The sequence below is a fragment of the Neopsephotus bourkii genome, unplaced genomic scaffold (assembly GCF_033783945.1).
Source record: "Neopsephotus bourkii isolate Nb327-2 ecotype Australia unplaced genomic scaffold, CSIRO-AGI_Nbou_v1 NB_234, whole genome shotgun sequence".
NCBI classification, from domain to species: domain Eukaryota; kingdom Metazoa; phylum Chordata; class Aves; order Psittaciformes; family Psittacidae; genus Neopsephotus; species Neopsephotus bourkii.
Genome location: NW_026900744.1, coordinates 14298958 through 14324341, shown reverse-complemented (window position 1 = coordinate 14324341; position 25384 = coordinate 14298958). Strand labels below are relative to the sequence as shown.

General features: G+C 41.5%; 1 protein-coding gene across 4 annotated transcripts in view; it reads right to left on the bottom strand.

Moving 5' to 3' along the window:
• Positions 1-25384, bottom strand: part of NOTCH2 (notch receptor 2) — an 89883-nt gene that overhangs the window by 53756 nt on the left and 10743 nt on the right. For all 4 annotated transcript variants that reach the window (XR_009724202.1, XR_009724201.1, XM_061345467.1 and 1 more), the window contains exons 3-5: positions 15431-15690; positions 14400-14735; positions 7819-7941 (exon numbers count right to left, since the gene is read on the bottom strand). Coding sequence is in view for 2 of the 4 variants with exons in the window: in XM_061345467.1 (XP_061201451.1) it covers positions 7819-7941; positions 14400-14735; positions 15431-15690 (719 nt within the window). In the remaining 2 variants the exon portion in view is untranslated. The remainder of the gene's footprint in view (positions 1-7818; positions 7942-14399; positions 14736-15430; positions 15691-25384) is intronic.

Sequence of the window (25384 nt, the reverse complement as noted above, 5' to 3'; positions counted from 1 at the left end):
AAGAGGCAAAACCTTTATACAGACAAGAAAATCCAGAGCAACAAACAGATAATACTGAAAGGGATCAAGTGTGATGTCCAGATCACATCTAAATTCCAAACCCTCCAACAAAGACATCCCCGCAGCTCCCTGCAAGCAATCCAGTGAGTACAAACACTGCTTTCAGCTCCAAGAATGGCTTCAGGCACACATAGAATTCAATGGACTACACTGTTTACATCTCCAGAAAGTGACCCCAGTTGCATGTGTGCTTAGTAAAGGTCTTCCCTGCTTAAGTATTACAGTAGTTTCCCCTGAAAACTGGACTGAAGCCAAATATGTTTTACTTTGCAGGAGTTCTCTAACTGAACTGAAGCGAGAGCCACAACAGCTCTCAAAAAAGTGCTCCTTCCCCAGGACCTCACAGCATCTTACTCCTGTTTGAAATATAGGACTACAGCACAGCAAAGCAGTAAGCAGCCATTCCCAAACCTGAGGTTTTGGATTTTTTGCTTTAATAGATCTATTGTATCTTGGGCAATGTCAAATGCCATCCAAGATACCATAAAATCTAAGAGCTTAATACAGAATTTGAACAATTGAAGACGAAGCTTCCGTTGTAGTGAGAAGAGTAAACATCTGTGTTTATTTTAGGCTAATGTGGAGGAGAAAAGAGTTTAATTTCATAACCGCACTGGGAAGCATATAGTGGAACTAATGGGCTTTTACAAGGGATTTTACAACCCCCAAATACAAAACTCTGGGCTTTAAGAGACTTACACATGCCCTGATCCATTAAATACTCCCTTAAATCACTCCCCACAGACTACTGGCTAGGGCGGGCAGTTCTGATATAGCTTTTCAGTGTCAGTAATACAAGTGAACACAACAAAATTAATTAAGAATTATTAGTGATGCACTAATGACAGGCTTTTAATACAGAGGTGGTAGGTGAAATGACTGGGGACAGCAGCAGAATAGAGAAGTAACCAAAAGGAAATATACATCACCAAGCTACTCGCCATTTTGCCATTCTCTTTCATCTGGAAAATCCAGTGAATCAGGGAAATACCTAAAAAGTGAAAAGATCTGCAAGGCAAAGAATGTAATAGCTGGAGCCAAACCTTACAATACAAGTTCATATTCTCAAGCTATCTCAGCAGCACATCTTCAGTAATTATCCAAAGACAAATCACCTCATTCCAAGTACAAGAAAAGGGACAGAAACTGCCAGAAACAAGTGAGCTGCAGACAAAACAGCTATTACCTATTAGACTGGTCTCACAGCACACATCCACCAACCGAGCCTCACCAGAGCGATCTAGCCTATTCTGTTTTAGTGCAAGATATACTGAAAAAGACAACTCCACAGGAGACTGCAAAGAGTATTTCCCAGTCTGGAAAGTCACCAAAGACACAAGGGGAAAGCCAGGAGCATAGTCTAAACTAGATGTTGTCATTCTGTAGTCAGATCAGTCCAGCTATTAACACCTCAGGTGTTTTATTACAGCTAACTCTGGCTGATGGGAAATGGAAAGCAGCACAAAACAAGTGGGAGGTAGTGGTGGGTGTTCCAGAATCTATACTGGATATAAAGGTACTGACTAATGGTGTAACTTTTAATGCCACTGAAATACATGTTCTGCACAACTCTGGAATCAAGTACTGCAAAAGAAACAGACAACATCCAGGATAAATTTTATGTCTAATGCTTCAAATCATTTGTACATTCAAGCTTAGAGCTGTCAGCTCCAGAGGCTGCCACATGCTCCCTGCTCCCTTTGTATCTGCCAGTTCAAACATGAAGGAAGAAAAGGAATCATAATCCCTCTTGGCCCCTTTCAGAGAACTGTCTTTTGGAGATACTACTGTATGTAGTGACAGCAAATCACCAGCAAATCATTTGCCAAGTTTGGTGTAGATGGATCTCGGCCAGCACCAAAGAGGTTACTATGCTTTTTAGTAAAGTCTGGAAAGGCACCAGAAAGTCTACCATTGCTACACAACTGGGAAAGATAACTGCACTTCTTGTGGGAGTCTGACCCAGCCTCCTTCTGGCAATACAAAGGTAAGGACTGCTCCTGGCACATTTTATATGTGCATGCCAACCAGAACCAGAGTACAACCTCAGCAGCATGCTCTGGTAGGTAATAATCAATACCCTATAGAAAATAACAGGATGCATATTCGCTCATTTAGGAGACCGGCATGTTCTACATTTATGGTCTACATCTAGTGTCAGCTAGTTCCTATAAATTTCAAGTGTCTGAAGTATTTCAGCAAGGCACTATTTTTTTGAACACTAAGTTAGAATGGCTTATTACCGCATACTTAGAGATACAGAAGCTGAGGAAAGTGGAATTTGGTAAAGAAAGTTTTAAAAAGCAAAATACCAGAGCATACGATCTTACATTAAAATGTTAAAAGACAGCCTTTTGGTGTTTATCCTCCCTTCTTAGCAAAGAAAAGTCACATTTGCCCAGAGTTTAAGGCTGGGATTTTGAAAGAAAACCAAGGTAGGGAGCAAATATTCCTCTAATTAAATACAAATCAAACCCTTAACTCCACCCTTTGAAAATTCCTGCCTAAAGCTCTGCAGAAAAAGTAACCCTTGTGCTAGTGTTTAAGAGCATATGACCGAGCTAACAGCTATTTTAATTAAAAAGCATGGCCTTGCTGCCTGAAGAGCTTTTCTGCTCAAGACAAACATTTGCTTCTTAAGCTAGCTCCCAATGCTGGAGTCAGCTGTTAGCACACTGTGCTTCCCTTGAGACAAAGGTCGCCTAGATTTTAAATTGTACAGTTCACTGGAGCCCCCTTTTCAGGGGAAAACAAAGCCTAAATAAATACAAGTGCCATGGGAGTCTTGCCTTCCCAGCCACAGGGGTAGAAATAATGAAAGGAGGCAAGTAGGCCAGGCCTGCAATTGAAGCACTATAATGTAGGTCTTCCAAAACCCACTTGTGTGGACAGTGTGTCCCCTAAACCCAGAGACTTATCCCACAACTCCTGATGCAGCACTTCAGGCGCAAACTGTGCATAGGATTTAACTCAACAGAGGATACAAATCTTAATCTCTGCTGTGCACCACTCCTGAAAGGTGATTTGGGCCAAAAAGACTGACAGTGATCCTCTAAACACTGCAAGCTTTCAACAGTGAAGTAGGAGTCTTTCTCAGTAAAGAAAAACAAAAGCATTTACAGCATTTTATATTATGAACCACTTTAGTACCCAAATTCTCAAGTCACCTTTCTTGACACAAAGCTGCATAGGTTAGATCAACAGAGTGAACAAGTGCATTTTACACAAAGCCTTGTTCCTTTCTATGAATTGTAGTCTGGAATGCCTGAGCAGCCTTGAAATCCTCAGCTGGTTTCACTGTCCTGTGGAAGGACATGCTAGATTTCCACATGACTCTGCAGCGCTGGACTGCCATCACTTCCTCTGCTCCCACTCACCCATGAGACTGCTCCGTGAATTTTAATTCCTGATCCCACACACACACACAAAATAAAAAGCAGCTGCACAGGATTTTTTACTAGATTAGTGAGTTAAAGCGGCATGCTCCAACAAATACCAGAGCCAGCTCAGGGGAAGGGGGACAGTGGCTGGGAGCAGTGAGAGAAGGCAAAGACACCTTCTTCCTCAGACTGCAGCGAGCTCATCAGGGTGGTTTAACTGCTGCAGAACATCAGCATAAATGAGAGCCTTCACAGTGGCACAGTCATTAGTGAGGATTTTTAGCTAATTTTGATTCAAATCACACTTAAACCACACCAAACTCTCTAACTTGCCATGCACAGAAAACCAGGCTTGAGTCTTTCACAAAAGCATCCTGACCTATTTCCAAGGAAAGCTGCAATATCTTGCCTTGAAAGGACCCAACGCACACTCATTCTGACAAAGGATTTAGCCTGGGACAAAATAAAGTCATCCTTAAACAAACAAACAAACAATCAGTTAACACTCAGCAACAGGAAAGATCTGAGCCAGTTTCACCAAAACACATCCAAGATCATCTTGCCAGTTACAAGTTTATGAGGTTGACAATCACTATAACCATATGAAATAGGAGAACTTGGAAGGTGGCAATGAGATTAGTGACAGCAGGAATTTCTCATCATTGTTACTGAAAGGCAAGATTTTATCTTTCCGGAAAAAGCAGCAAAATGAGAAAGAGAAGGCAAGCGCTTGAACAAGAAAGGAACGGTGAGCTCCGAGAACAGGAAATCAGACTGAAAGCAAACAGTGTCTCCAAAGCTGGATTCTAGTGGCAAGCAAAAAAAAAAAAAACATTTTTTAAAAAAGGAAAAAATTGCACAGTTCTGTAGTCCAGCCCACCACCTGTCAGGGAATTCCAAGAGGCAGGTGCTTACCAAAAGGAATTGGGAGAGATTCTGTTTCACTAAAGGATGCTTCAATATTACTTTACACAAAACTATTCTTCATCCGATGCAGTAAAGTCTCTTGAGTTTTCTAGCAAGCAATGGGACTCATTTCTCTATGCAAACGTACTCTATCACCATCCACAGTGCAAAGATCAGATAAAGACCGAAACTGCAAGCAGACCAATTTAAACTTCTCCAAGATTATCTGACAAGCAAGTACCTCAAAGAAGAGGCTGTGGAACCCTTATGAAGGCAGCACATCTACACTGTTTCAGATTTTTAGAAAATTTAGCATTCTTTCATTTTTGGCTAATGTTTACTTGTAAATATGTGCATTTGGGCTTCCCCCCTACCAAGCAGCACACAATGTCCTCTAACCTCAAGGTCTCACTGGAAAGTTTTGATTTCCTTAAGTATTTTCTCTCACAGTTCAACACCATTGGGCTATAAGCATTTATTAGGAGAGACTTGGAAAGAGTTGTTTGCTCACCTCTTCCCTCTTCACTTACCTTAGAGATGATTTACAATGTTATAACCACATTTCTGCAAAGGACAGGCCTGCATTTACATAGCATTTCCTTATTACTGAGTAACTCATTTTTTTATTATAGTTTACTCCTGTCAGCATCAGCTGCGGTTCCACCTTGAAAAAAGTCATGTCTGTCTTCAAACTATTATTTGCCTTGCCTTAGTGTCACCCCTCGTGTTTCCAAGCTGGATGTGTACTGCTATCCTGCATTTTCTTGGTGTCTAATTGAAGATGCAGGAAAGGGATTGAAGTCTATTCACAGAAACAAGCTTCTCCTAAGAAAATGCTATTGAGATGACAGAGCAGAGTCACTGCTGGGATGACCTGCAGGACATGAGAACAAGAGGCATTCAAATGGCAGGGGGATTGGAACTTGATGATCTTAAGGTCCTTTCCAAGCCTAACTATTCTATGATTCTATGACTTGCATGACATTTCTCCATGCACACCACTTGGCTGCATTCACTGTTGAGATGGACAGGGTTTCAGGGCATCATGGGACATCAACTGCAAACACATTTATTGGGCAAGTGGAATATTACAGATACAATAAGTGAATTCTTAAAGGCCAGCTGACCAAGGCTGTTTCACAGCACAGGCACTGGAATGGCTATAACTAATACATCCTGTGGATGCACAGAGCTACTGCCCTACGTGTGTCAAACACTGGCCAGTATGAATAAGCATAGCTACTTCTGAAGTTACTCATGTTTTATTATGAGCACTGAAACCAACACCGTTCACTTCAAACAAGACAATTCAGTTCCCCAAAGGCTCTAACTGTCATTGTACAAACAGCTAAGCTGCTGTTTCCTAAGAAGTGAAACAAGGGTTAGTTCCAAAGTGACCTGATTCCTAAGTCTAGAAAATCAATGGCCTTGAGAAGCCACTACCTAAAACTACTGCTGTGATGACAACCTTCATTATAAACAAAGGAAATTCTCAGAAAGCCCATTCCATTAAATTGTCTTAGAAAGCCATGGGAATACAAGACTCAGCTGTTTTTCCAGGTTTTCACCAAAGAGAAGCACCCTTCATGCACATAAGGTTTTCTGAAGAGACTGTGCACAGAGAGTAAAGATGGCACAAGACTATGCCACAACACAGGTCTAATGATTTTTCCCAATGCTAATCAGTCCATAAGAACTTCAGAGAGGGAACTGCCACAACTCTATTGCAAAGAACTTCAGTGGTTAATCAAAAAGACAAGCCACCACAAAAACAAACAGAATCACAGCCTATTACCACAAAGGTCTCTTCCAGATGAGTTGCAGAAGTCATCCTTATCTGACAGCAGCTACTCACCCAAATCCTGTAAACCAAGCTAAGCTTATGATACCTCTACAAAGCAAAATAATCCCTTGTAGATTCAATGCATGGTACATGCTCATGATCCATCACACCCTCTATGCTTCAGGAATAAACCTGAGATTAATTTACTACTGACAGTTTATGATTTCTGTGGCATGGAACAAGATTTTAAGGGTCACTGAAGGGCTGTTGGCTCCACAACCAAGCTCTCTGCTTTCCTTTGCAGGTTTCACTTTCTGCAGGCTTTAAAGACATATAGACAGAGAAGCAGTATAGAAGCAAGGGTACTTGCTCATTAAGGAGAGGACACATTTTCTTCTATTTACATCTAATTTCAAAGAGCAAGCAGTGGTGAATTTCACTCTTATGTGGTTTTAACTTTGCTTAAGAACATGTAATTTTTTTTGAGTTAATGAGGGCTCTTAACTGGCAGCCTCCTTTGCAGTTAGTGACAACTGGTTTATAATGTGAATGATGCTTACCAAGGAGAAAGGCTAGAATAACATAAACCCCCTGTCTCCAGCAGTCAAACTCCTTGCAGTCTATTTGTCTGAACTACACATGTAGTGGCACTCACTGCAAGATATTCAAGTTTCAAAGATGATATTTTCCAGAAACAGAGAAAAGTGTTCCGGAACTAAGCTTGAACTCCCTTCTCAGGTTTTGAAGGAACTTCAGCACAAGTACCCCCATCTACTTTATGAAAAGAAAAATGAAAATTGAGTCCATACCTCAGTTTTCCAGTTTTAGGGCTGTTGTTGGACTTTTAGTTTTTTTTCTACCTACGATTTTTGAAAGATGGGCAAAATTATATGCAACTGAAAAAGTGTGCCAGCTAAGAATACCTAGTATGACTCAAAAAACCCCACACCAAAACTGGAGGTATTTGTTTGTTTTTGAGGTATGGAGACATTTTGTGACTAAAGATGACACTGAATTTCCTGTAAGCTGCTTCTTTATATCATGCATAACACTTCCTTGAAATTCACACATTTCCCCCCCTCAGACTCAAGCAGACTCATTTATGAAGCAAAAGTAGCTGTGCTAGTCAGAGAACTCTAGATAAAAATTAGTCACAGCAGGAAAATAACTGTAGCAAAAACAAAGCTTCCCATACATAGACTTCTCTTTCCTCCGTTTCTCCCACCTGTTTCCCTTCAGATTTGACCTGTTCCTCAGCAGTGTTACTATTACCTATATGACGATCATTATCCCAGGCTAAAAATACCCCCAAACATATCAGCAAAGCACAGCTATATGCACATCCCCATAATAGCAAAGCCACGTTTTGTACTTTTGGAAAACTCATACCCTCTTACAAAGCAATCCATACAAGAAGCACAGCTCTGATATTGGCACTACACTGCAGCTCATGAACCATGGTACCTTTCTGTCACACGCACACAAGCCCGTAATACTGTCTGATGCAATGGGAAATTGCCCTCCATTGCGGTGGCTTTGATGCACAGTTTTCTTTAAAGGGTTTCACTGGCATCTGCTCCCCAGACTGCAGAACAAGGCATAGATGTGAGCTGCCTTCAGCTGTATGTAACTCCAGTTGTACACTGGGTGAAGACCAGAAGTCCTGCATTTGTTTTCCATAGTACGTACCTGTCCATTGCGGTGGGCAGCGGCAGTTATATGTGTTCACACCATCCACACATATACCCCCATTTTGGCAGTTGTGATTTGGGCAGTCATCAACGTTGTGCCCGCAGACTCTTCCCTCGAAACCTGGACAAAGCAGAAACACAGCAGACTGAAAAGGGGTTCCAGCCTCTTTTGAAGAGAACTCACCCCTCATACAGCTTCCCCCCGTTTTTTGTTGAACACTTGCACTGTTAACCTAATCATGGTGAACCTCAATGTAGCATGCTGACCACAGACTTCGTTAAATGCCTCTGCTGACAGTATGCAGGTCAGATTACACACTTAAAACACTATTGCCACGGACAGATAGCCTAATAGGTTTTCACAACCAGAAAAGACAAGGATTGGGTTTTTTTTTAAGTGACTAATGAGCACTGTCATTCAAAGCAAACTTGGTCAAAAGACCAAGACATTTATTTTACTATCATGTAAGCTCATCCATGCCCAAACACAGCAGTTAGAGCATGAACGAGGACAAGTTTTTCCCATGGCAAAAGAAGTGACTGGTATTCACTTTATGAATACCTCGGCATAGTTCACACACCTTAGCTATGTCAGAGAAAGATCTTCCAGGCTTTGAAAGTGAGCTTCCAAATTCCTGTTCTGGACCTCTTCAGTGTTAGACCTAAGTTTGTCAATCAACAAATCAGCCACTACCCAAGCGATACTTACGCACTAAGCCCTGACTGAAAAGCAGAAGAAACAAGACATGTTCCTCGATGAATATCAAGGCTTCTAATGAATGTAGCCACAATGGCAAAGCACCCTTGCCAGATCTCCCTCTACTTTAAAATAAGGAGAAGTGGGGACATTAGGGAAGGGAATCATCAATAGTCCATCTTCCCCTCAGTTTCCCCTGCTGATTTATTTCATGCTTCATTAAATAAACTTGCCATTTCTGCTAGATGAGAGTGCTGTTTATCAAAGCACAAGTGGATGCATGCAAATGTGGATGAAATAAATGATTCCAGAACACACATTAATTTAAAACAGCAGCTCTGCCTCTCCACTGCTTTGGAATGTAGTATTAATATGACGCAGTCCTCTCATCCAAAATTATGCTTTAACCCCTCTACTTTTGATGCCCTGCTCCAAATGCTTCCATAACATCTGTGTCAAGTCACATAGACCCTTCCAAGCAACATCTGGTGCAACACAGATCATGCTGTGTGGCAGATGAAGCAGACTGTAAAGCCCTGACATAGCTTCTCCAGACTATCACTACTCTCAAGAGACTTGAGATGATTCGTATGCATTCCCACCTCTTAAAGTTCTCCAATACCACAGGTAAGAGTCAGAAGTAGAGTGCTGTTGCCAAGTTTTAACAAGTGCATTAGCACCTTGCACCAGCACCCTCTCCTTTCAAAGCCCGTCCTACCTTTGCCCAAGATCCTGCAAATACCATGGCAGCAGGGAAGGTTAAAATGAAGAAATATAACATGGCTAGCCTGAATCCTAATCATCACAACAGCACCTTCCTCGCGAAAGCTGCTGAGGATCAACTACCAAGGAACACAATCAGCATCAGATCACTATGCTTAAAACTGTATAAAGCTATCATGCATGTCTAAAGGCTCAGCTGTAAAACACAGGGGTGTCCTATCAGCTTGCTTTCCAGCTTGAGAGACACCTCACTGACTGGAGATGGTACTCAAGTCAACAATGTGATCAGCATGGAAATACACCCAGAACCACAAACGCAAAAGGTTTATGTTCTTACCCCTTCATCTCAGACAATATGAAGACCTACCCTACATTCTAGTACACAAATTCCTGAGAACAGGGATTTATTTAAAACTAATCTTCCTGTACTGCACATAAATTTGGAGCAGCCCAATAATAATAAAGAGTAATAAAGCATGGAAGTCACCTGAATACTAAAGCCTCACCAAGCCATTGCACATTTTCACATTTTAACCAGCTATACTATCATCTAAGAGCTGATCCTCTTAGGATGTAGATGTAGCAGATGTAGAAAGATGTAGCAGATGTAGAAAACCGTTAATCCCACTCTAAAAGCTAAAGGATAACATTAGTGGCAGTAGACTATAAACAGAGAAAGAAAAAAAGTCAATGTAGTAAAGGGCTGATCAGTCAAAAAGCATCTCCAAGGGAAAGGGAACCAGAAAGGGTTGAAATGGTGAAGACGATGCTATTTTGAGTGCACACCTGAAGAAAACACACATTTCCTTTTTGGTAACTTCTCAGCTCCCAGTCTTCCTTTAAACTTCTCTTACTCTGAAGAACAACTCTGGCTTAGCTTCAGAACATCCAAGGCTAGAAAGGCATGATTTTTGTGTCCTCTTCAAGTCCTACTTACACCACAATACTGCAATCTGCTTAATTTGTAAACTGAACTGTCTTAGCAAAGTCCAGCTTCCATTCTTAAAATCAGTCCTTTAGTCACTGTTGTTTGGGTCAATGTATCTACACTGGAGCACAACAGGCATGAAGTTGCTGAGACACATGAGCTTTTCTGAAGCTGGGTCCCAGTACGATTTTGCAGTTACATAACCTGATTCTTCCACAAAGCCAGAATTCACTGTTTTGAAGTATCTGGACACCTGATGCTGTTCCCTGTTCCCCCCCTGTGCTGGGACTCGCATGTTGTCCTTTGCTTTCTCTTTCCAAGAGAATAGTTTGCAATACATATCCTGACTTTTGCTCCATGTCTCCAAGCATATCAAATTAAGGAATGAGAACCTCAAGGGGAAAAGTGTTCCCACTGCTAACAGCATGTTGTTCCTCTGCTAGTACACAGACTGATACAAGCAGATATCTTTACCCCTATGTCATCTGAAAACTCCACCCCATTCCAGAGCACAATAATCCAATTCCCTCCAAATCTTAATCTTTAGCCTTATTTCAATCTATAAATTACACCTTTCTGCAGGGCCAATAAATTATACCTTAATGAAAATGTCAAGTTTATTGACAAACTGACAAGGTATTAGAGATCTCAGAGTACTAAAACTGACCTATATCATTTCAACTCAGAAGCAAGGTCATGCATACCAGGTGCCCAACAGCAGTTGCCTGGATGCAACTCCAACAATTCATCTTCTTGAAATCTATGCGAGATGGACTACTCCACGTAGGAGACCCAGCTCACCCAGAGCAGAGAGACACACACACCATCTAGTACTCTAAGACTGCATCAATGCAGAACCTCACACCCCACAGGATACAGCTCATCTCTAAATCTCAGAAAGCAGTCTTCCCCACCATGGGAACTTCAGTATTTCAGTACATCTGCTAGACCCCATCCATGATGCTCACCATACAGTGTCGTGTAACGCTCTGCTATGAACTGGCGTGAGGTTACTTCCTCTTCCCAGGAAGTGTTCCAGCTCTCATAAACAGCCTGCTCCAGCCTGACAGATTGTTTCCTGAACAAGCCCTTGGAATTCCCTAGGGTCCTTATCTTAGTTAATGGGTAATTATTTTGATGGATAACAATGAATAATCACTTTCCCAGCTAAGAACTTCCTCTATTGACTCGTTTAACATTCCATTAAAAGGTTAGTTGCCAAATGAACTCCATTTTTTTCAAATATTTGTAACTATAAGCTCATTCTTATATTTAAGGGAGTTGCTAATGCTCCAGGTTAAGCCTTTCACAAATGGTTTTGGTGTAGTTTTTTTTTACAACGACTCTCTATTACGATTGACCTAACAGGCTCACCTGTCTACCACCTTGTTTTCACCTAAATCACCAAAGCCCAGAGGAAAAATGATTATATTAGACAAATGGAAAATACGAAGTTACCTTTCATACAGATGTAATACTTACAGTATATAAGTCTTCACTTACATTTGCCCCCAAAAGCTGACTTTAACACCCATGACTTCATGAATTACCTAATGCAAAATTTGCTTGTGTAAATCCCCAAGTGAAATGGGAACCTGAGAATTTAAAATAGCAGCTTGACTATACTCTACAGAATCACTTGTCCTACTGTAGAAAGCTGCTCTGACATGTAACTCCAGGTTGGGGGACAGAGTAGGAGGGGTATCACATTTTCAAGGTTTCATTATCACGTATCTGTATTTACAAAAAATGAAATTCACTCAAAAGCCAAGAAAACACCTACAAGAAACAAGAACCCATTTCAGGACCAGTCCAGGAGTAACCTAATTATGCCTAAATTGCTGCTTGGGCACAATCAGTTTATTTATAGCAGTTTCACCAACCACAAGATGCGAAATCATAGCAAAAACCATTCCAGCAATTCAAGATGTGACTGCCTCCTGCCTCTATGACCAGAATGCTGAGCGATGGTAACATCTTAAGGCAGTCCAGAAAGAAGGGCTAGAGAAATTCCATTTATAGTCACAGTACCATCAGCATTGCTCCAATTCAGAGAGGGAGTCACAAGAGGAATTTTTAGTCCATAATCTCGGAGCTCTCTTCCAGATGAGGAGGCCGTCCTCACATCTTCCCTGGGTGCAACAGACCACTATTTTTCTTCTCTTTCTGTTGACTTTTCCTTCCCAGACAGAACCTTTTCCAACACTTCAGAAATTTTATTCTGCATGCTGCACTAAGGGGGAAGAAATGGCTGGGTGCCTTGCCTTTATCAAAGGGTTTAATGTAAGCATTTTGGCCTCTCCAACCTCTCCCTTTCTTTGCTGTTTTTCAAATGGCTTGTTTCAAAAAAGTAGAAATCAAGCCATCAAGCAACATGGCCAACTTAAATACAGGAAACACAGAAGTGAAGGCTCCCAAAGCAGCATTAACCCACCCCCACTATAAATGTTGTGTAACAAGTCCAAAAAAGCAGCTAATAATCCAAAATGTGTGTGAGCAGTGTAGGTGTGTAGCTGTTACTATAGTAACCCCATTTTCATTTCCTGACCATAGTTTAGCCAGCCCACACGCTTGTCTAAAGGAAAACGTGCTCCGACCCAGTCTCGCGCTCCTGTAGAGCATCACGAAAGCTAACTTTCTTATCAGCTTTACAGGATCTGGTCCCTCAAACTTCGCTGTCTTCTCCTCTTTCCCCAGCCACACTGCTTCTGCACAAGATCTTGAACTTGCTAAACAGATCTGACTAAAAAACTTTTGCATTTCTGATCAAGCCTGTTAATCCAGACACTTTATTTCCAATTTCATATTAAAAAGATGAAGAGCAGAAAATCAAGAAATTCACCAAGAGCAACTGTTAGTTAAGATACAGCATTTTGAAAGACCCTGTAGGGTTAAGCACTGTTTCTTCAAGCACGCCTAGAAATGGTTGCTTTCACACAAAAATAAAGTTGATACATCCCTTCTATTTTAAGACCAACTTTCCCAAATTCTTCAAAGGTCACATGCTTGCTCAGAAAACCCAGAAAGTTGTGCAGGCGCTAACTAAAGTTGGCAATGTACATTTAAAGTCATTTGAGCAAATACTTCAAGACAAAGGTCTCCAAAAAGACAGTATTTCTCACAAGTTCTAAATGCTCTTTCTGCGCATACCTGCTGCTCCAGATGATCCTTATGAGAATGCAGTCACACTACATTCATCCTAAACAATATATGGCAGCTACATCTTTCACATAAATAACAACAGAGAAATGCTTAAGGGAACAGAGTTTACTTTTCTAGATTACCACACACCAAGTGTTCATGTGCCAAACTGCAATACAGTTAAGTAGGAAGTCTAGTCAAAAGCATTTCCAAACAGTCAGTTTCCCATGGAGTTGAATTACTCAGTAAAAAAAACAAAAAAAAACCAAACAAACCACCAACCAACCAACCTAACATGCAAAGACAACTAGTACTGCCCTGTGGTCCATATCCAAGTGGATGGGGAGGAGCAGGATACGATGAGACCACCAGGGTCCCAACCAGATGACATACGGTCATTTATAGAGATGGGTCCCTTGTTGACTTGAGGCCAGCTTGACTCACAAACCCAAAATAGCCCATGACCCTGAGTAAGCATACCGCCCCTGCTGTGGGCAAACACAGCATTTGAACTCAGGGCAGCTAACAGCATCAGAAAACAAGTAAGCATCATTTATCTGGTGATGTTACACGACAGAAAGGGTGTGGTGAGTTGAAAGTAATATCTCAAAATTTGGAGGAACTGGAGGAGCAAAGGAAGATAGTAGAACCTAGTATATTTTTAGCATTAAAGACTGAGAATGAGAAAGACACGTTCATCTTCATTCAAACACTGAAGTTAACTGTGGCCTCTACTGACCACAAACCTATGCATTTGTAGAGGTTCATGGAAATTTGCATTCCAAATGGGCATTAGAGATAACACCCCCATCTTCCTGCATTTACCTCATAGTTCTCACACTTATTTGATTCTCTGCCTTTAACAGGGTTCTGAAGAAATCTGTCATGTCTAGCCTTCTTCCTTTCTTCCCTTCCACATTACTAAATCCTGACACTCAGAAATTAACTCCTGGCTTGCTGAGATTTCTCCCTTGAACCTTACATTACATGAACATCACACAGAAAATCCAAGAGAAGTCTTTAGAAAATACATCCAGGAATGCAGTGACAAAAACCACAAAACCAAGCACTTTGAAGTATCATCATTTACCTGGCAGACAGTTGCACTCAAAAGCGAAGTCACCTGTTTGATGACAAGTTCCTCCATTCATACAGGGTGATGGGGAACATGGCACATACACACTTTCACAGCGATGTCCTGTATAGCCTGGCTTGCACTGGCATCTGTATGAGCCAGGCAAATTGACACAGGTCCCACCATGTTGACAAAGGCCTGGTGTGGCACATTCATTCACATCTATCTCACACTTCTGGCCAGTGTAGCCAGGCAGACAGATGCAGGAGAACTTATTTCCAGATACAGTACATGTACTTCCGTTGGCACAAGGTTGAGATGTACAGGCATCAATCCACTGACAATCTTTCCCTGTAGGACCAAGACAGAGCACTGCATTAATGAAATGTTATTTCTATGGAAAACAGTATTTCTTCATGGTACCTCAAAGTGATTAATGTACTAAATCCTAAACTTATTACAGAAAAAATTATGCCTGTATTTTACAGTGTTATATTTGAAACAAAAAAAAATCAATTTGTGGTTACAGTACGAAGTCATTTTATTTGCAAAGTAGCAGCGAGATATAGAATGTTGTGATTTATAAAAATAACCCATGACCTGAAATCGTACTACATACTGACAGCCACTCTTCTACATCCCCTTCAAGAATGAAAAGCGTGAGATTCCATGCTTCCCCTCAGGCACACAATTAGAATTTTCCCATAGTAAGATTTTGCTGCCAGATTTACTTCATTTTTTCTAGAAGCTAGACTCTGAATTCAAAGCCTAAGAGCCACTCCAGAGCAGCTTCTGCACTCAGTTTTCCCATGTGGACAATGCCACAAGATCTAAATGTCTTTCTGCTTACGTGTAAAGGGTAGGGAGGTTGATTCCCTAACCCCTCTCCCCCTTTGCTTTTTTTGGTCATGAAGTCATTTAGACTTTTTCCTCATTTCCTGTGCTGGAGCTTGTAAATTTGAGTGTATTATGACTGCCCCAGAACAGTCCAGGATGAAGTAATTCTCTAAAGAAGAGAGTCCGGAAGTACAAATGCAGACCCTCACCTGTATAACCTGGAGGACAGACACACTCATATGTGTCCTGGCTCTGGGGATGACAAGTTCCTCCGTTCAGGCAGGGCTGGGACATGTAGCAGAGGTGCGATTCTGAATACTGACAATCCTCTCCTGTGAACCCAGGAGCACATTTGCAGGTAGCCTTTCCTATCAGAGATGTGGTTTCACAAGTTCCCCCATTCTTACAGGTATTGCTTTCACAGGGGTTTCTGTACTGACAGTAGTCTCCAAGAAAGCCTTCTCGACACCTGCAATAGAGAAGAAATTATTTACAGCACGTTCACCTGAAGCCTTGTCACCCTGGGAAGATACCAGGAACTAAGTTTCATGACCCCTAAAGTCTTGGAATTTGCCTTAATTAATGGTAACAGTAGCAGACCTAAATGCTAACGTCATAAATGTAACAGGGCCTTTCTCTGGTATCGTCCCAAATAAAACCACTGAAAACCTAAGTTCAAATTGTGAAATCATTAATTACAAACTGAAGAAATACTGCATACAGCCAGAGTTACATCAAATGCAGAACCTTATTCTTGCACTTCCCTTCAGAACTTCAGTAAAAGCCTAGGTGTTAAAAGAACTGCCAAGTAAGGATTCCTTGCACCCACTCCCACTTTAATAAGCATCCTTTTCAAGAAGAAAAGAAGTTTAGATAACAGGTATTAACACTAGGTATTATCCATCTTCCAAAATATTTATAAACCTTGTACAAACGCAGTGTCTGAAGGGCCTGAGGATCTGTAGCAAATCTTTCTCCACAACACTCCCGTGAGACAGGAATATTCTGTTACCCTCATGTTGATAAGTGCCCCTGGGACTGTGACATGCAGAAGTCTGCACTCAGCTAGCAACGCAAGCTCTGCAGTCAGGTCTCCCACGCCCCTGGCTAGCACCCTAACGACAAGGTCATTGTTCCTCTCTCTCCCACAGAAAAATGAGTACACACACACTATCTACAGCTAGGGCAATATTTTATACAAAGATCTGCGACTGCAGAATAATTGCAGTTATTTCTCTTTAACCTAAACTTCTGTCAATACAGCCTGACTACACTTGTCAGCTGTAATCCATCTTTTAAATGGCCTTTGTACTACAAATTTTCCATTTAACTTCTAGCAGTACAGAGGACCCAGGCAAGCAAGCCTGCAAACCCCATCTTTGTGTCATCCCACAGTTCCATTTTCTTCTTCCAGGTAACAGAAAGCTGCAACAGTACATGCTAGATAAAAACAACACCTAACACACAAAACAGGACTCTCCACTTGTACTTTTTCTATGCACAGCTACATGCTTTAACTGGTAAGTAACCCAAAATACACACAGCCTGAGAGAACATGTATTTCACTGCAAAAATTCAGAAGTGAACATTATATACACTTTGTTCCAGAACAGGATAGGTACAATTATTCCATCAGAGAGTTACTCAAATCCAAGGGAAAGAGATTCCAGCTGCAAAAAAACACACAAGTCTCTAGCTAGCCCTTCAGACAAGAACGTAAAAAGACTGCCTTTTACTTACACACTTTAAAATGTATGGTAGATTGGGAAACAAACAAACTCCCACACCTAACTGGGTATGCCTTAAAATTCAGTTTAAAAATCAATGAACAATCACGAAGTTGGGTTTTATATAGAATACTACAGGGACCTGCCTTTGTTCCTATGCTATTCAACACTTCTATCAATGAATAACAACAGAAAACATCAATGCTGGTCAAACATAGGTAAGAGTGAAGACAAGTTCTTGATAGAAAGTAGTTACATGAACTGCTTAACAAGGCAGTCAGCACATAAAGTGCACTTCAGCATGGTGAAGTCATACAGCTAGAAAAAAAACATACACAGCATTGTCCCCAAAATAGGAGGCCGATCTGGGAAAGACAGATTTGCTTTGGGGGTTCCTAACAGTCAGCTGAATGTGAATTCCTAGCATAACAGTTCGTACATCTAAAATATTCCTGGCCAAACAGCAAATATCAGGTAGGAGGTAAATAAGATTATGCTACATCTGATATTTCACTTGGCACAACCATTACATTAGTTCTGGTGTCTGCTCTCTAAGAAGGAAGAGCTTTACTGAACTCAAAGAAGTGAGCAGTAATGATTAATAGAGAGCTCTTGACACAATGAAAAGCTCAGGTGTTTCAATCTATTCATCAACGGGAAAAGGGAAGAAGGCAGTTAATTAAAAGCTCCAAGTATCCACAAAAAAACTCAGCTTTAACCATAATTCCCAATCTAGAAGGTACAGGGATAACAGAACTGAGCATCAGAAGTTCAAACTAGACAAATTCAAAATAGAAATAGGGTAATAATTTTATCTCCAAACAGAGACCTACACACAGTTTCTCAGCAGCAGAAAGAAACAACTGGAACGTGTTTAAGGTCGCAGTGGAATTTCTCCATCACTCATGCTTGTTTAAAAGAACACCAGGATTGGCTGTCTCAGAAAGTGTATGCACACTAGTTCAAACACAGCTACTCAGAGAGGTTATTATCCAAGTTATGCAAGGGGTCATTACTAGATGACCACAACTGTTTTTTCTCATGTTAAGATTTATTAACTAGCTTTAGCCATATGTGTAAAGCAGGAAAGTCATATAATAGATGTGCATAATCGTAATTTACTTTTTCCCACGCCCAAATTAGGCTCCTTTCACCATACCTTAATACTTTCAACTTCGTACCCAAGAACAGACATGAAAGAGTTTTTCCAGAGCAAGACAGGATTCATAAAGTTACAGAAAGCAAATCGTGAGACAATACCGTTTTCAAATGTCCTCTACCTTTTGTGCCATCCTCATTGTAACAGCTGAAGGCTGTCAGTGTGAGGTGCTGCCACGTCACACAAGAGTCAATCTTCGGGTATTCTGGGCCTAAACCGTGGCAATTCTATACGCTTCATTTAGCATTCGAAATCCCTCCCTGATACGGGTTAGAAATCAGTCCAAACACCAGCAGGCTACAGCATAGCTTTGTAGAGCTCGATCACATAGAAATCTGGCACCCAGCAAAGACAGCTGTGCCAGAAGCTGGAGAACTGCTCAACTCCCACGGCATTCAAGCCTGCACACAGAGCACTGGCTAGCTCTGCTCAGAGATCGTCTGGCTAACTACAATTAAATCGTGTTTCTGGACATCTATATGCAGCTGATGAATGTGCAGAGTCAAACTGAACTTCAGTCCCAGAAGGCTTAGAAGATTTTGTAATAGGTATTTCTTCTAGTTTCACCACCACCGGTGATGGGGGTCTTTGGGCAGCTCAGCTGCTTTCAGTGTCAGCAGTACACCAAATTCCCCAGACTAACAGCAGGAGGCACAGGCCATGCACTTGTAGCTCTCTACCATGAAACTGTGAGCAACAAATCAGAACCTCACTGAGGGCACCTCATCAGACAAACAAGTGGTCTTCCAACATCATCCACCACTCCAACAAATACAAAATAAACCAAAACACACATAAAAGATAAGTCCTTAAGTGCTTCTTCATTGAAAGGCTGTAAAGCAAACTAGAAAGTGTAGAGGAACACCTCATGTGCTGTCCACAAGCAAATGAAACACCAAATACACTCCTCTCCCACTGCAACTTTCAGGGATACTGGAAGATACATTTAACTGTTGCCCCTAGGTAACTGCAAGGACGTAGCCTAGACGCTGATTAATTGTATAGCTGGTATGATTTAAAAGGAAAGATGAGACCTGGGCTCTAAGACAAAACTCACAAGCATCACCCTCAAATGGCCCAGCATTTGTACACAGATGTTCTGGTACAAAGCTGAAGAGCACTCCAAGACCAGGCTTGTTCCGGTATCTTCAGAGGTTAATCAGAAAAACATGAGGGAGTGCTCCAACAGGGAACAGCAAAAGCTCTTTCAGCTTTAGCTCTTTATATTTGGAAGGACAAAGCCTTACAGAATTTGCCAGAGGGAACATGACTGTGTGGAAAGATGGTAGGTCAGGTATCCACCATTTTGTTCTCCTCCAGGAGAAGTGCTTGGTCAGACAGTTATGCCATTTTCCCCTCCAGCAATCCAGTGCAATCCTTTCTGAATGTTAAGGAACAAAAAACCTACAGTCCAAATTTTCAACCATGTCTCCTGTCATCAACATTTCTAGGCACAAATACTAGTAATTTAGTTCTAAATGTTGGTGTAGACAAAACTGCAAATATTTGCCCCTGATTCATGTTGGGTACCACATCATGTCTCTAAAATAATAGAGGCAAACAAAAGCGGGGTCTATGTCCAGGCTTCTTTAAAGAATATAATTATCCTCAACAGCAACTCCAGCTTCTCACCACCCCTGCTCTGCTCTCATCCCAACCTACTCTTTCAAGTTTTCTTTAGGAGAAGGGGGGGGAAAAAAGCCACTTGTCTACAGAGCAGCTTAAAATTGTAGCAGCTTGTGTCAGCTCCAAATGACATGCTCAGAACAGGAAATCCAATCTTCTCCAAATAAAAGCCACTGTTTCTCCTCAGTTTTCCATCTAACGCTCAAAGAGCAACAGGAAGATGAAGTTTGTTCTGGCACTTTCTAGAAGCACATGAGGTCTCTTAACCTACTTCAAGAGGAATTTAATCTTTTAAGAACAAATTTCACATACAACTTAATTCAAATCACGATCACTGAAAGCTAGAGAGTTTGAAATGGGAAAATGTCCTGTGGGCTGCATCAGCTATGCAGCTGCTTCTAATTAAAGCTTCTCCTTTACTCTCTCTGGGCTACTTTCCAGCACAAATACTTTTGAGCTCAGCCCATATTTTTTTTTCCCCCCTCCTCCTTGTCTCCAGCCTGCATTTGCCTTAGCCCAGGCTCTCATGGAGCTAAACAAGAGACAAAAACAAAACAAAGGTATTTATCCAAAGCTGAAGTCTCCAAATCATGGGCAAATCCACAGAGCTGCATTCACTCTAACAACCTAACACTACAAAGTGAAAGTGGAAGACTCACAAAAGCTGCACTTTTGGCTCTTCTGCCACAAAAGTACACTGAAGTTACCCCCAATACTTGATTCTCTCTTGCTTTCAAAAAACCTCTGAAAAATGTCTGGTCTGTTGGAAAAACCTCCTCATCTGGTGTGCTATATTTGCTTAGGCACATTCATAGGACAGTCTCTTCAAATGCACCTTATAGACTGCTTTAACCAGTCTTCCAGATGTTTGATTTTCATGGGAGTTTCCTATTCAGGCCCAGTGATATCATCTGGAGATGCACAGAAGGAAGCAGATGGTTTTAATTTAAAAAGCAAGGGGAAGAATTTCCTAGTAGTTTTGCTTCTCCCCCTTCTCAACCCAACACTCCCTTCACTTTGATTGGAAGATGCTTCAATGGAGCGGGGGGAAAAATGCAGCCTGATGACTAACGTGAGAAGGGTCTCAGTTATTTCGCTACAGATTTTAACCAGACTTCCCTCTGGCTCCCGGGTTCTGACTCCCACACCTACACCTCCTCTCAGGAGGGAGAACAGGATTCTCTGGTTAGTTTTACAAACGCTCCTTCCCATGTCTCAAGGCTCCCATTTATGCGTCATACTTTGAATGCAAACTATGGGATGGGACGGCCTCTCTGTTCTGCTTTTAAAGCAGTACACAGCTATTGTTTCTAGTCTACAGAAAGTGCTTCTACAACATAACACCCCACAGTACCCTTATCCAAGTCTCAACAGGGAAGGTCCAGTACAGCTTTTTCTGACCATCAGATCTCTGAAGAGCTTTTTGGTCTGCACAACAGAAAATTTTAACTGAGTAACTCAGATCACCACTCTGTTCCCAGATTTGAAGCTAAATGTGTATGTGCTCTCCCCTTTCCCCTCTGCCCTCATCTCAAGGGTCTCCTTTAACTCTGAAAGGAGACAGAAGGAAACAGGAAAGGGCAGCCCATTCTCAGAAAGGGACAACTTCTGCATTTAGCTTCTTCTGGAAAACTCTCAGGCCTCATCCTGCTATAAGGTCTCCTATGGGTATTCCCCATTGACTGGTCTAGGAGTGATTAGTCTCAGGACAGATCCTGAGAAGATGCTTGCCTGCAGTTTCAGAAGCAGTTCTGCAGTCTAAGGTCTTGCCTTCAGCCACAGAAGTCTCCTTAAACCCAAGTTAAAATTAATTTATAAAGATCCAGCTAGAAAGAAAGTTGGATCAAAAACCTGGCAAAGGGGTTGGAGGTACAGGGGGTTAAAATTGGGAAAGAAGCCCCTTACTGCCAAGATGTTACTGCTTGGAGTTTAGCATGCTTTGTGGTCCTCTTGTTGCCATTCTGCAGATAAGAGGTAAAAACTGTATCATACAATGTAAATTGCACAGAGATTTCTGCACATGGTCATAAAAATGCTGCTGACTGAAGAGGCACAGGAGCAAACACACAGCTGCACAAACCATGACAGCTTTGGGCATGAAAGGATGTGCTGAAGGAGACTGTCCTTTTGGCATCAGCCTACTTCAGCAGTCTCCTCATCTGACTAGGAACTGCAAACAGGCCATGGTTGCCACTGTCCTTTTTATTTTTATCATCAGGACCAGACAAAAGACACTGGTGTTAAAGTAGTACTTGGGTTCATACAGAGGTACTGACATCCCTTCTGGAAAAACAATATGCAACAATGCTAAGGTCAAAACTCCGATCTTTAAAGCCTGCAAAGAATGAGAAGTAGCAAAGCCCAGTTTCCTCCCTAAATCTTGGAGCACCCCTACCCCAAGCTCCCTTCTCACTTCTGCTTGTTTCCCTGGCAGTTTTGCTTCTGTTCCCTGTTACTGGGGCACTGGAGGGAAGCTGGGAGATGCCACAGCTGCCAAATATAGGGAAACCCTCTGCTTCAGGGCCCTGCTTGCTCCACATCAAACACAGAGAGAATCCTGCACCCATCTGCAGCAGACTCTTGCACTCAGAAAACAGTGAGCAGTGTTGCTAAAATCTATGCTCTACCTGTTCTTAAAACAACATAGCAGCCTTCCAGTATCTGAAGGGGGTCTACAAGGATGCTGGGGAGGGACTTTTCATCAGACTCTGTAGCAATAGGACAAGAGGTTATGGGTTTACACTTAAATAGGGGAAGTTCAGGTTAGATATAAGGAAGAAGTTCTTTACTGTGAGGGTGGTGAGGTACTAGAACAGGTTGCCCAAAGAAGTGGTAAATGCTCCATCCCTGGCAGTGTTCAAAGCCAGGCTGGACAGAGCCTTGGGTGACATGGTCTAGTGTGAGGTGTCCCTGCCCAGGGCAGGAGGTTGGAACTAGATGATCTTAAGGTCCTTTCCAACCCTAACCCATAGAATCTATGATTCTATCCATGCCTTCCTAGCCTGCCTGCGACTGCAGAATTACCCTAACTTAGCAGTGACTTATAGAGCAGATTCTATAAACTACTACTTTCCTAGTCATCCAGCAACAGGGAGATGAGAAAGGGTTCTCCTGTGATACTCACAATTAGCGTTAAGCAACAAGCAACTGCTACCCTGCTTCTCTGCTGGATATGAGAGCATGCAAGAAGACCCCTCCATGATTAACACCTCAATGTACAACACATTGGCTAGAGATGCTGGCGGGGTCACGTAACAACAACAAGCCACCACCACAGTGCAACACAAAGCCAAACCCCAAACTGAAACTGCCTTTTGTCAAAGCAGGACCCAGAAAGATTGGAAGAATGAGTCCTCTTTGTATTACTGCTGCAGATAGACCTTATTCCAAGGAATATGGCTGTATGTCCTCACCATGCTGGTCACTGAATGGGCGCACAAAGATCTCAAACAAAAATTCTGACCTTGGGAGGTTCAAACACAGGAATGTGTTATTTTCCAAATATAAAATCAAGGTCAAAGAAGGTCAGTGATTCTATCAAACAGTGCACAAAATTACAGCCATGGGCCAGCAGCGTCACCAGGGGAACAGAGCTACTTTAAGGGTGCTTGCAAGAGCAGTCTGATAAAGATCCAACTCCAACTTCCTTACAAGGGTCACAATCACCACTCCATAACAGAGGCCAGATGCACCACAATAAAGGTCTCTCTTTCACTGGAGTAGATGCTACATGATTTTTTGACAAAGAAAGATGTTTCAATGCTAAGATGTCGCTGCTTTGCCAAATAGCTAGACTAGATGTTTCGCTTATCAGTGCTTATGTTACTCGTGTTTTGTGCATCACATCTTCTTATATCTGATGCAGGCTCTCCCTCAGTTGTTCACCTGTTTCTTACAGACAGCAAGATCAGCTAGATGGACTGACTGTATACTAGAACAAACAACTTGGGTCAGAGGAGGTACAGAAAGAGGAAGAGAACCTATTATAACAACTTATTGCCCAGCAGAGGAAGTACTGCAGATAACTTGAGAAAAAAGTGGAAGGGGTGGAGATTTAGCTAATCAGTGAGTGATCCTCCAAGAGCTGGAAGCCAAGGCACTTCCTTTAGTAATAAGCTCAGTTTGCTAAACAAAACATTTCTACTCTTAAAGCCATCAAAAATTCAGAAAGTCATTTAGATTACTACACTAGATAAAAAGTTCCCCTATTCAGAGTTCCTCATAATGCAAGAAAGGAAAAAAAAAAAAAAAGTTAAAACCAAAACAGGATGCTAAGAATCAGCCTGCTAAAGGCAGAGTCTCCACACAACTGAGGGGTTTTTTTGTTTTGCAATTTTTACCTTCCTTTCTGCAAAAAAAAAAGTGTTACTGAGCCAGAACTAGAAAACAGACACAGACTAATCTCTGTATACAGGCCTCTATTAGCCTTTCCAATTACTCTGGCACCTGCAAAGGGACTGAGCTGTTACTTGAAGGAGGGGTTGGCTTAAGACCTGCAAGAAGTCTTTGCACAAAAAGGAAGAAGGCAACATTAGAATTAAAAATAACTCTGTATGCTTAAAAAATATAAGCGTGGTCAAAGCTGAGACTGCGATAAGGGAAATGTGTCAAGATCTGGACTGAACTACAAATACTGAACCAACTAATTTTTTTTTATTTTTTTTAAACAATCTAAAACATGGTTAAGAGGAGAACACATCCTTAAGAAGGCACAAGCGGCAGCAACATCAATACCCGCCTTGTTTATTACCTCCATTGTGACCCATGTTCTTTGGCTCCAGACTAACATGCTTAAGTGTATGTCATAAAGGCTACTAACATCACACCATTTCTTGTTTCAGTCTTAAAATACAGGTGAAAAGCAGGAAAAGTTCCAGCTTTCTTTTCAGAAAGGCAGCTTGTTTCTGTTGACAACAGTATAAAGACAGGGAAAGGGAAAGACTAGGAAGCAGTAATAGTTAAAAATTTGTATTAAAAAACCCAACAGGGAATAACAAGTTACATATTTGCCTTTATATGGCCTCTCTGCACATCAGGTATCAATTTGAAACTGAGAAGAACTTCAAATTTGATTATGATTTCCCCTTTGTGTGCCACAGGTGCAATTTAAGTATATTCAGTTTTATGTAACACATTAATAGAAAGATCTAAATGCTGTGGCTAGGGAAGATGGCTGTATAGAAAAGGGTGAAGAGCTGAGCTGTGTGTTAGCCAAGCTAAATCAACAGGACAAAAGTCACTAATAATTAAAGAATGTTGGCATTAAAAGGGATTTAGCATGCTAGAAAATGGCACAACTTAAACTGATGAACTAAACAAGGTTTAGAAAATAATCTATTTGCTGTAGATGTAGTAAACAAACCCTGCCAAATAAGGAAGGTTTATCTTCTCGCAAAATACCACTTTATTTAAAAAGAAATAATCCAAGCACTGCAATTTGAAAGGTGAACTGCATTTAAATAGATGCTATATCATTTTCCAGATACCACACAGTGCCAAAACTCCTGCTGATCAGCTTTCCGCGTGGCAGCAAAGCAAAGGCACCACTGAAGAGGGTGTCAACATTTACCAAAATCAATTACGCAATAAAGACAAATGTGGGTGTTTATTTGGGGGTTTCTGTTATCTTGTTTTTGCAACTCCCACATATT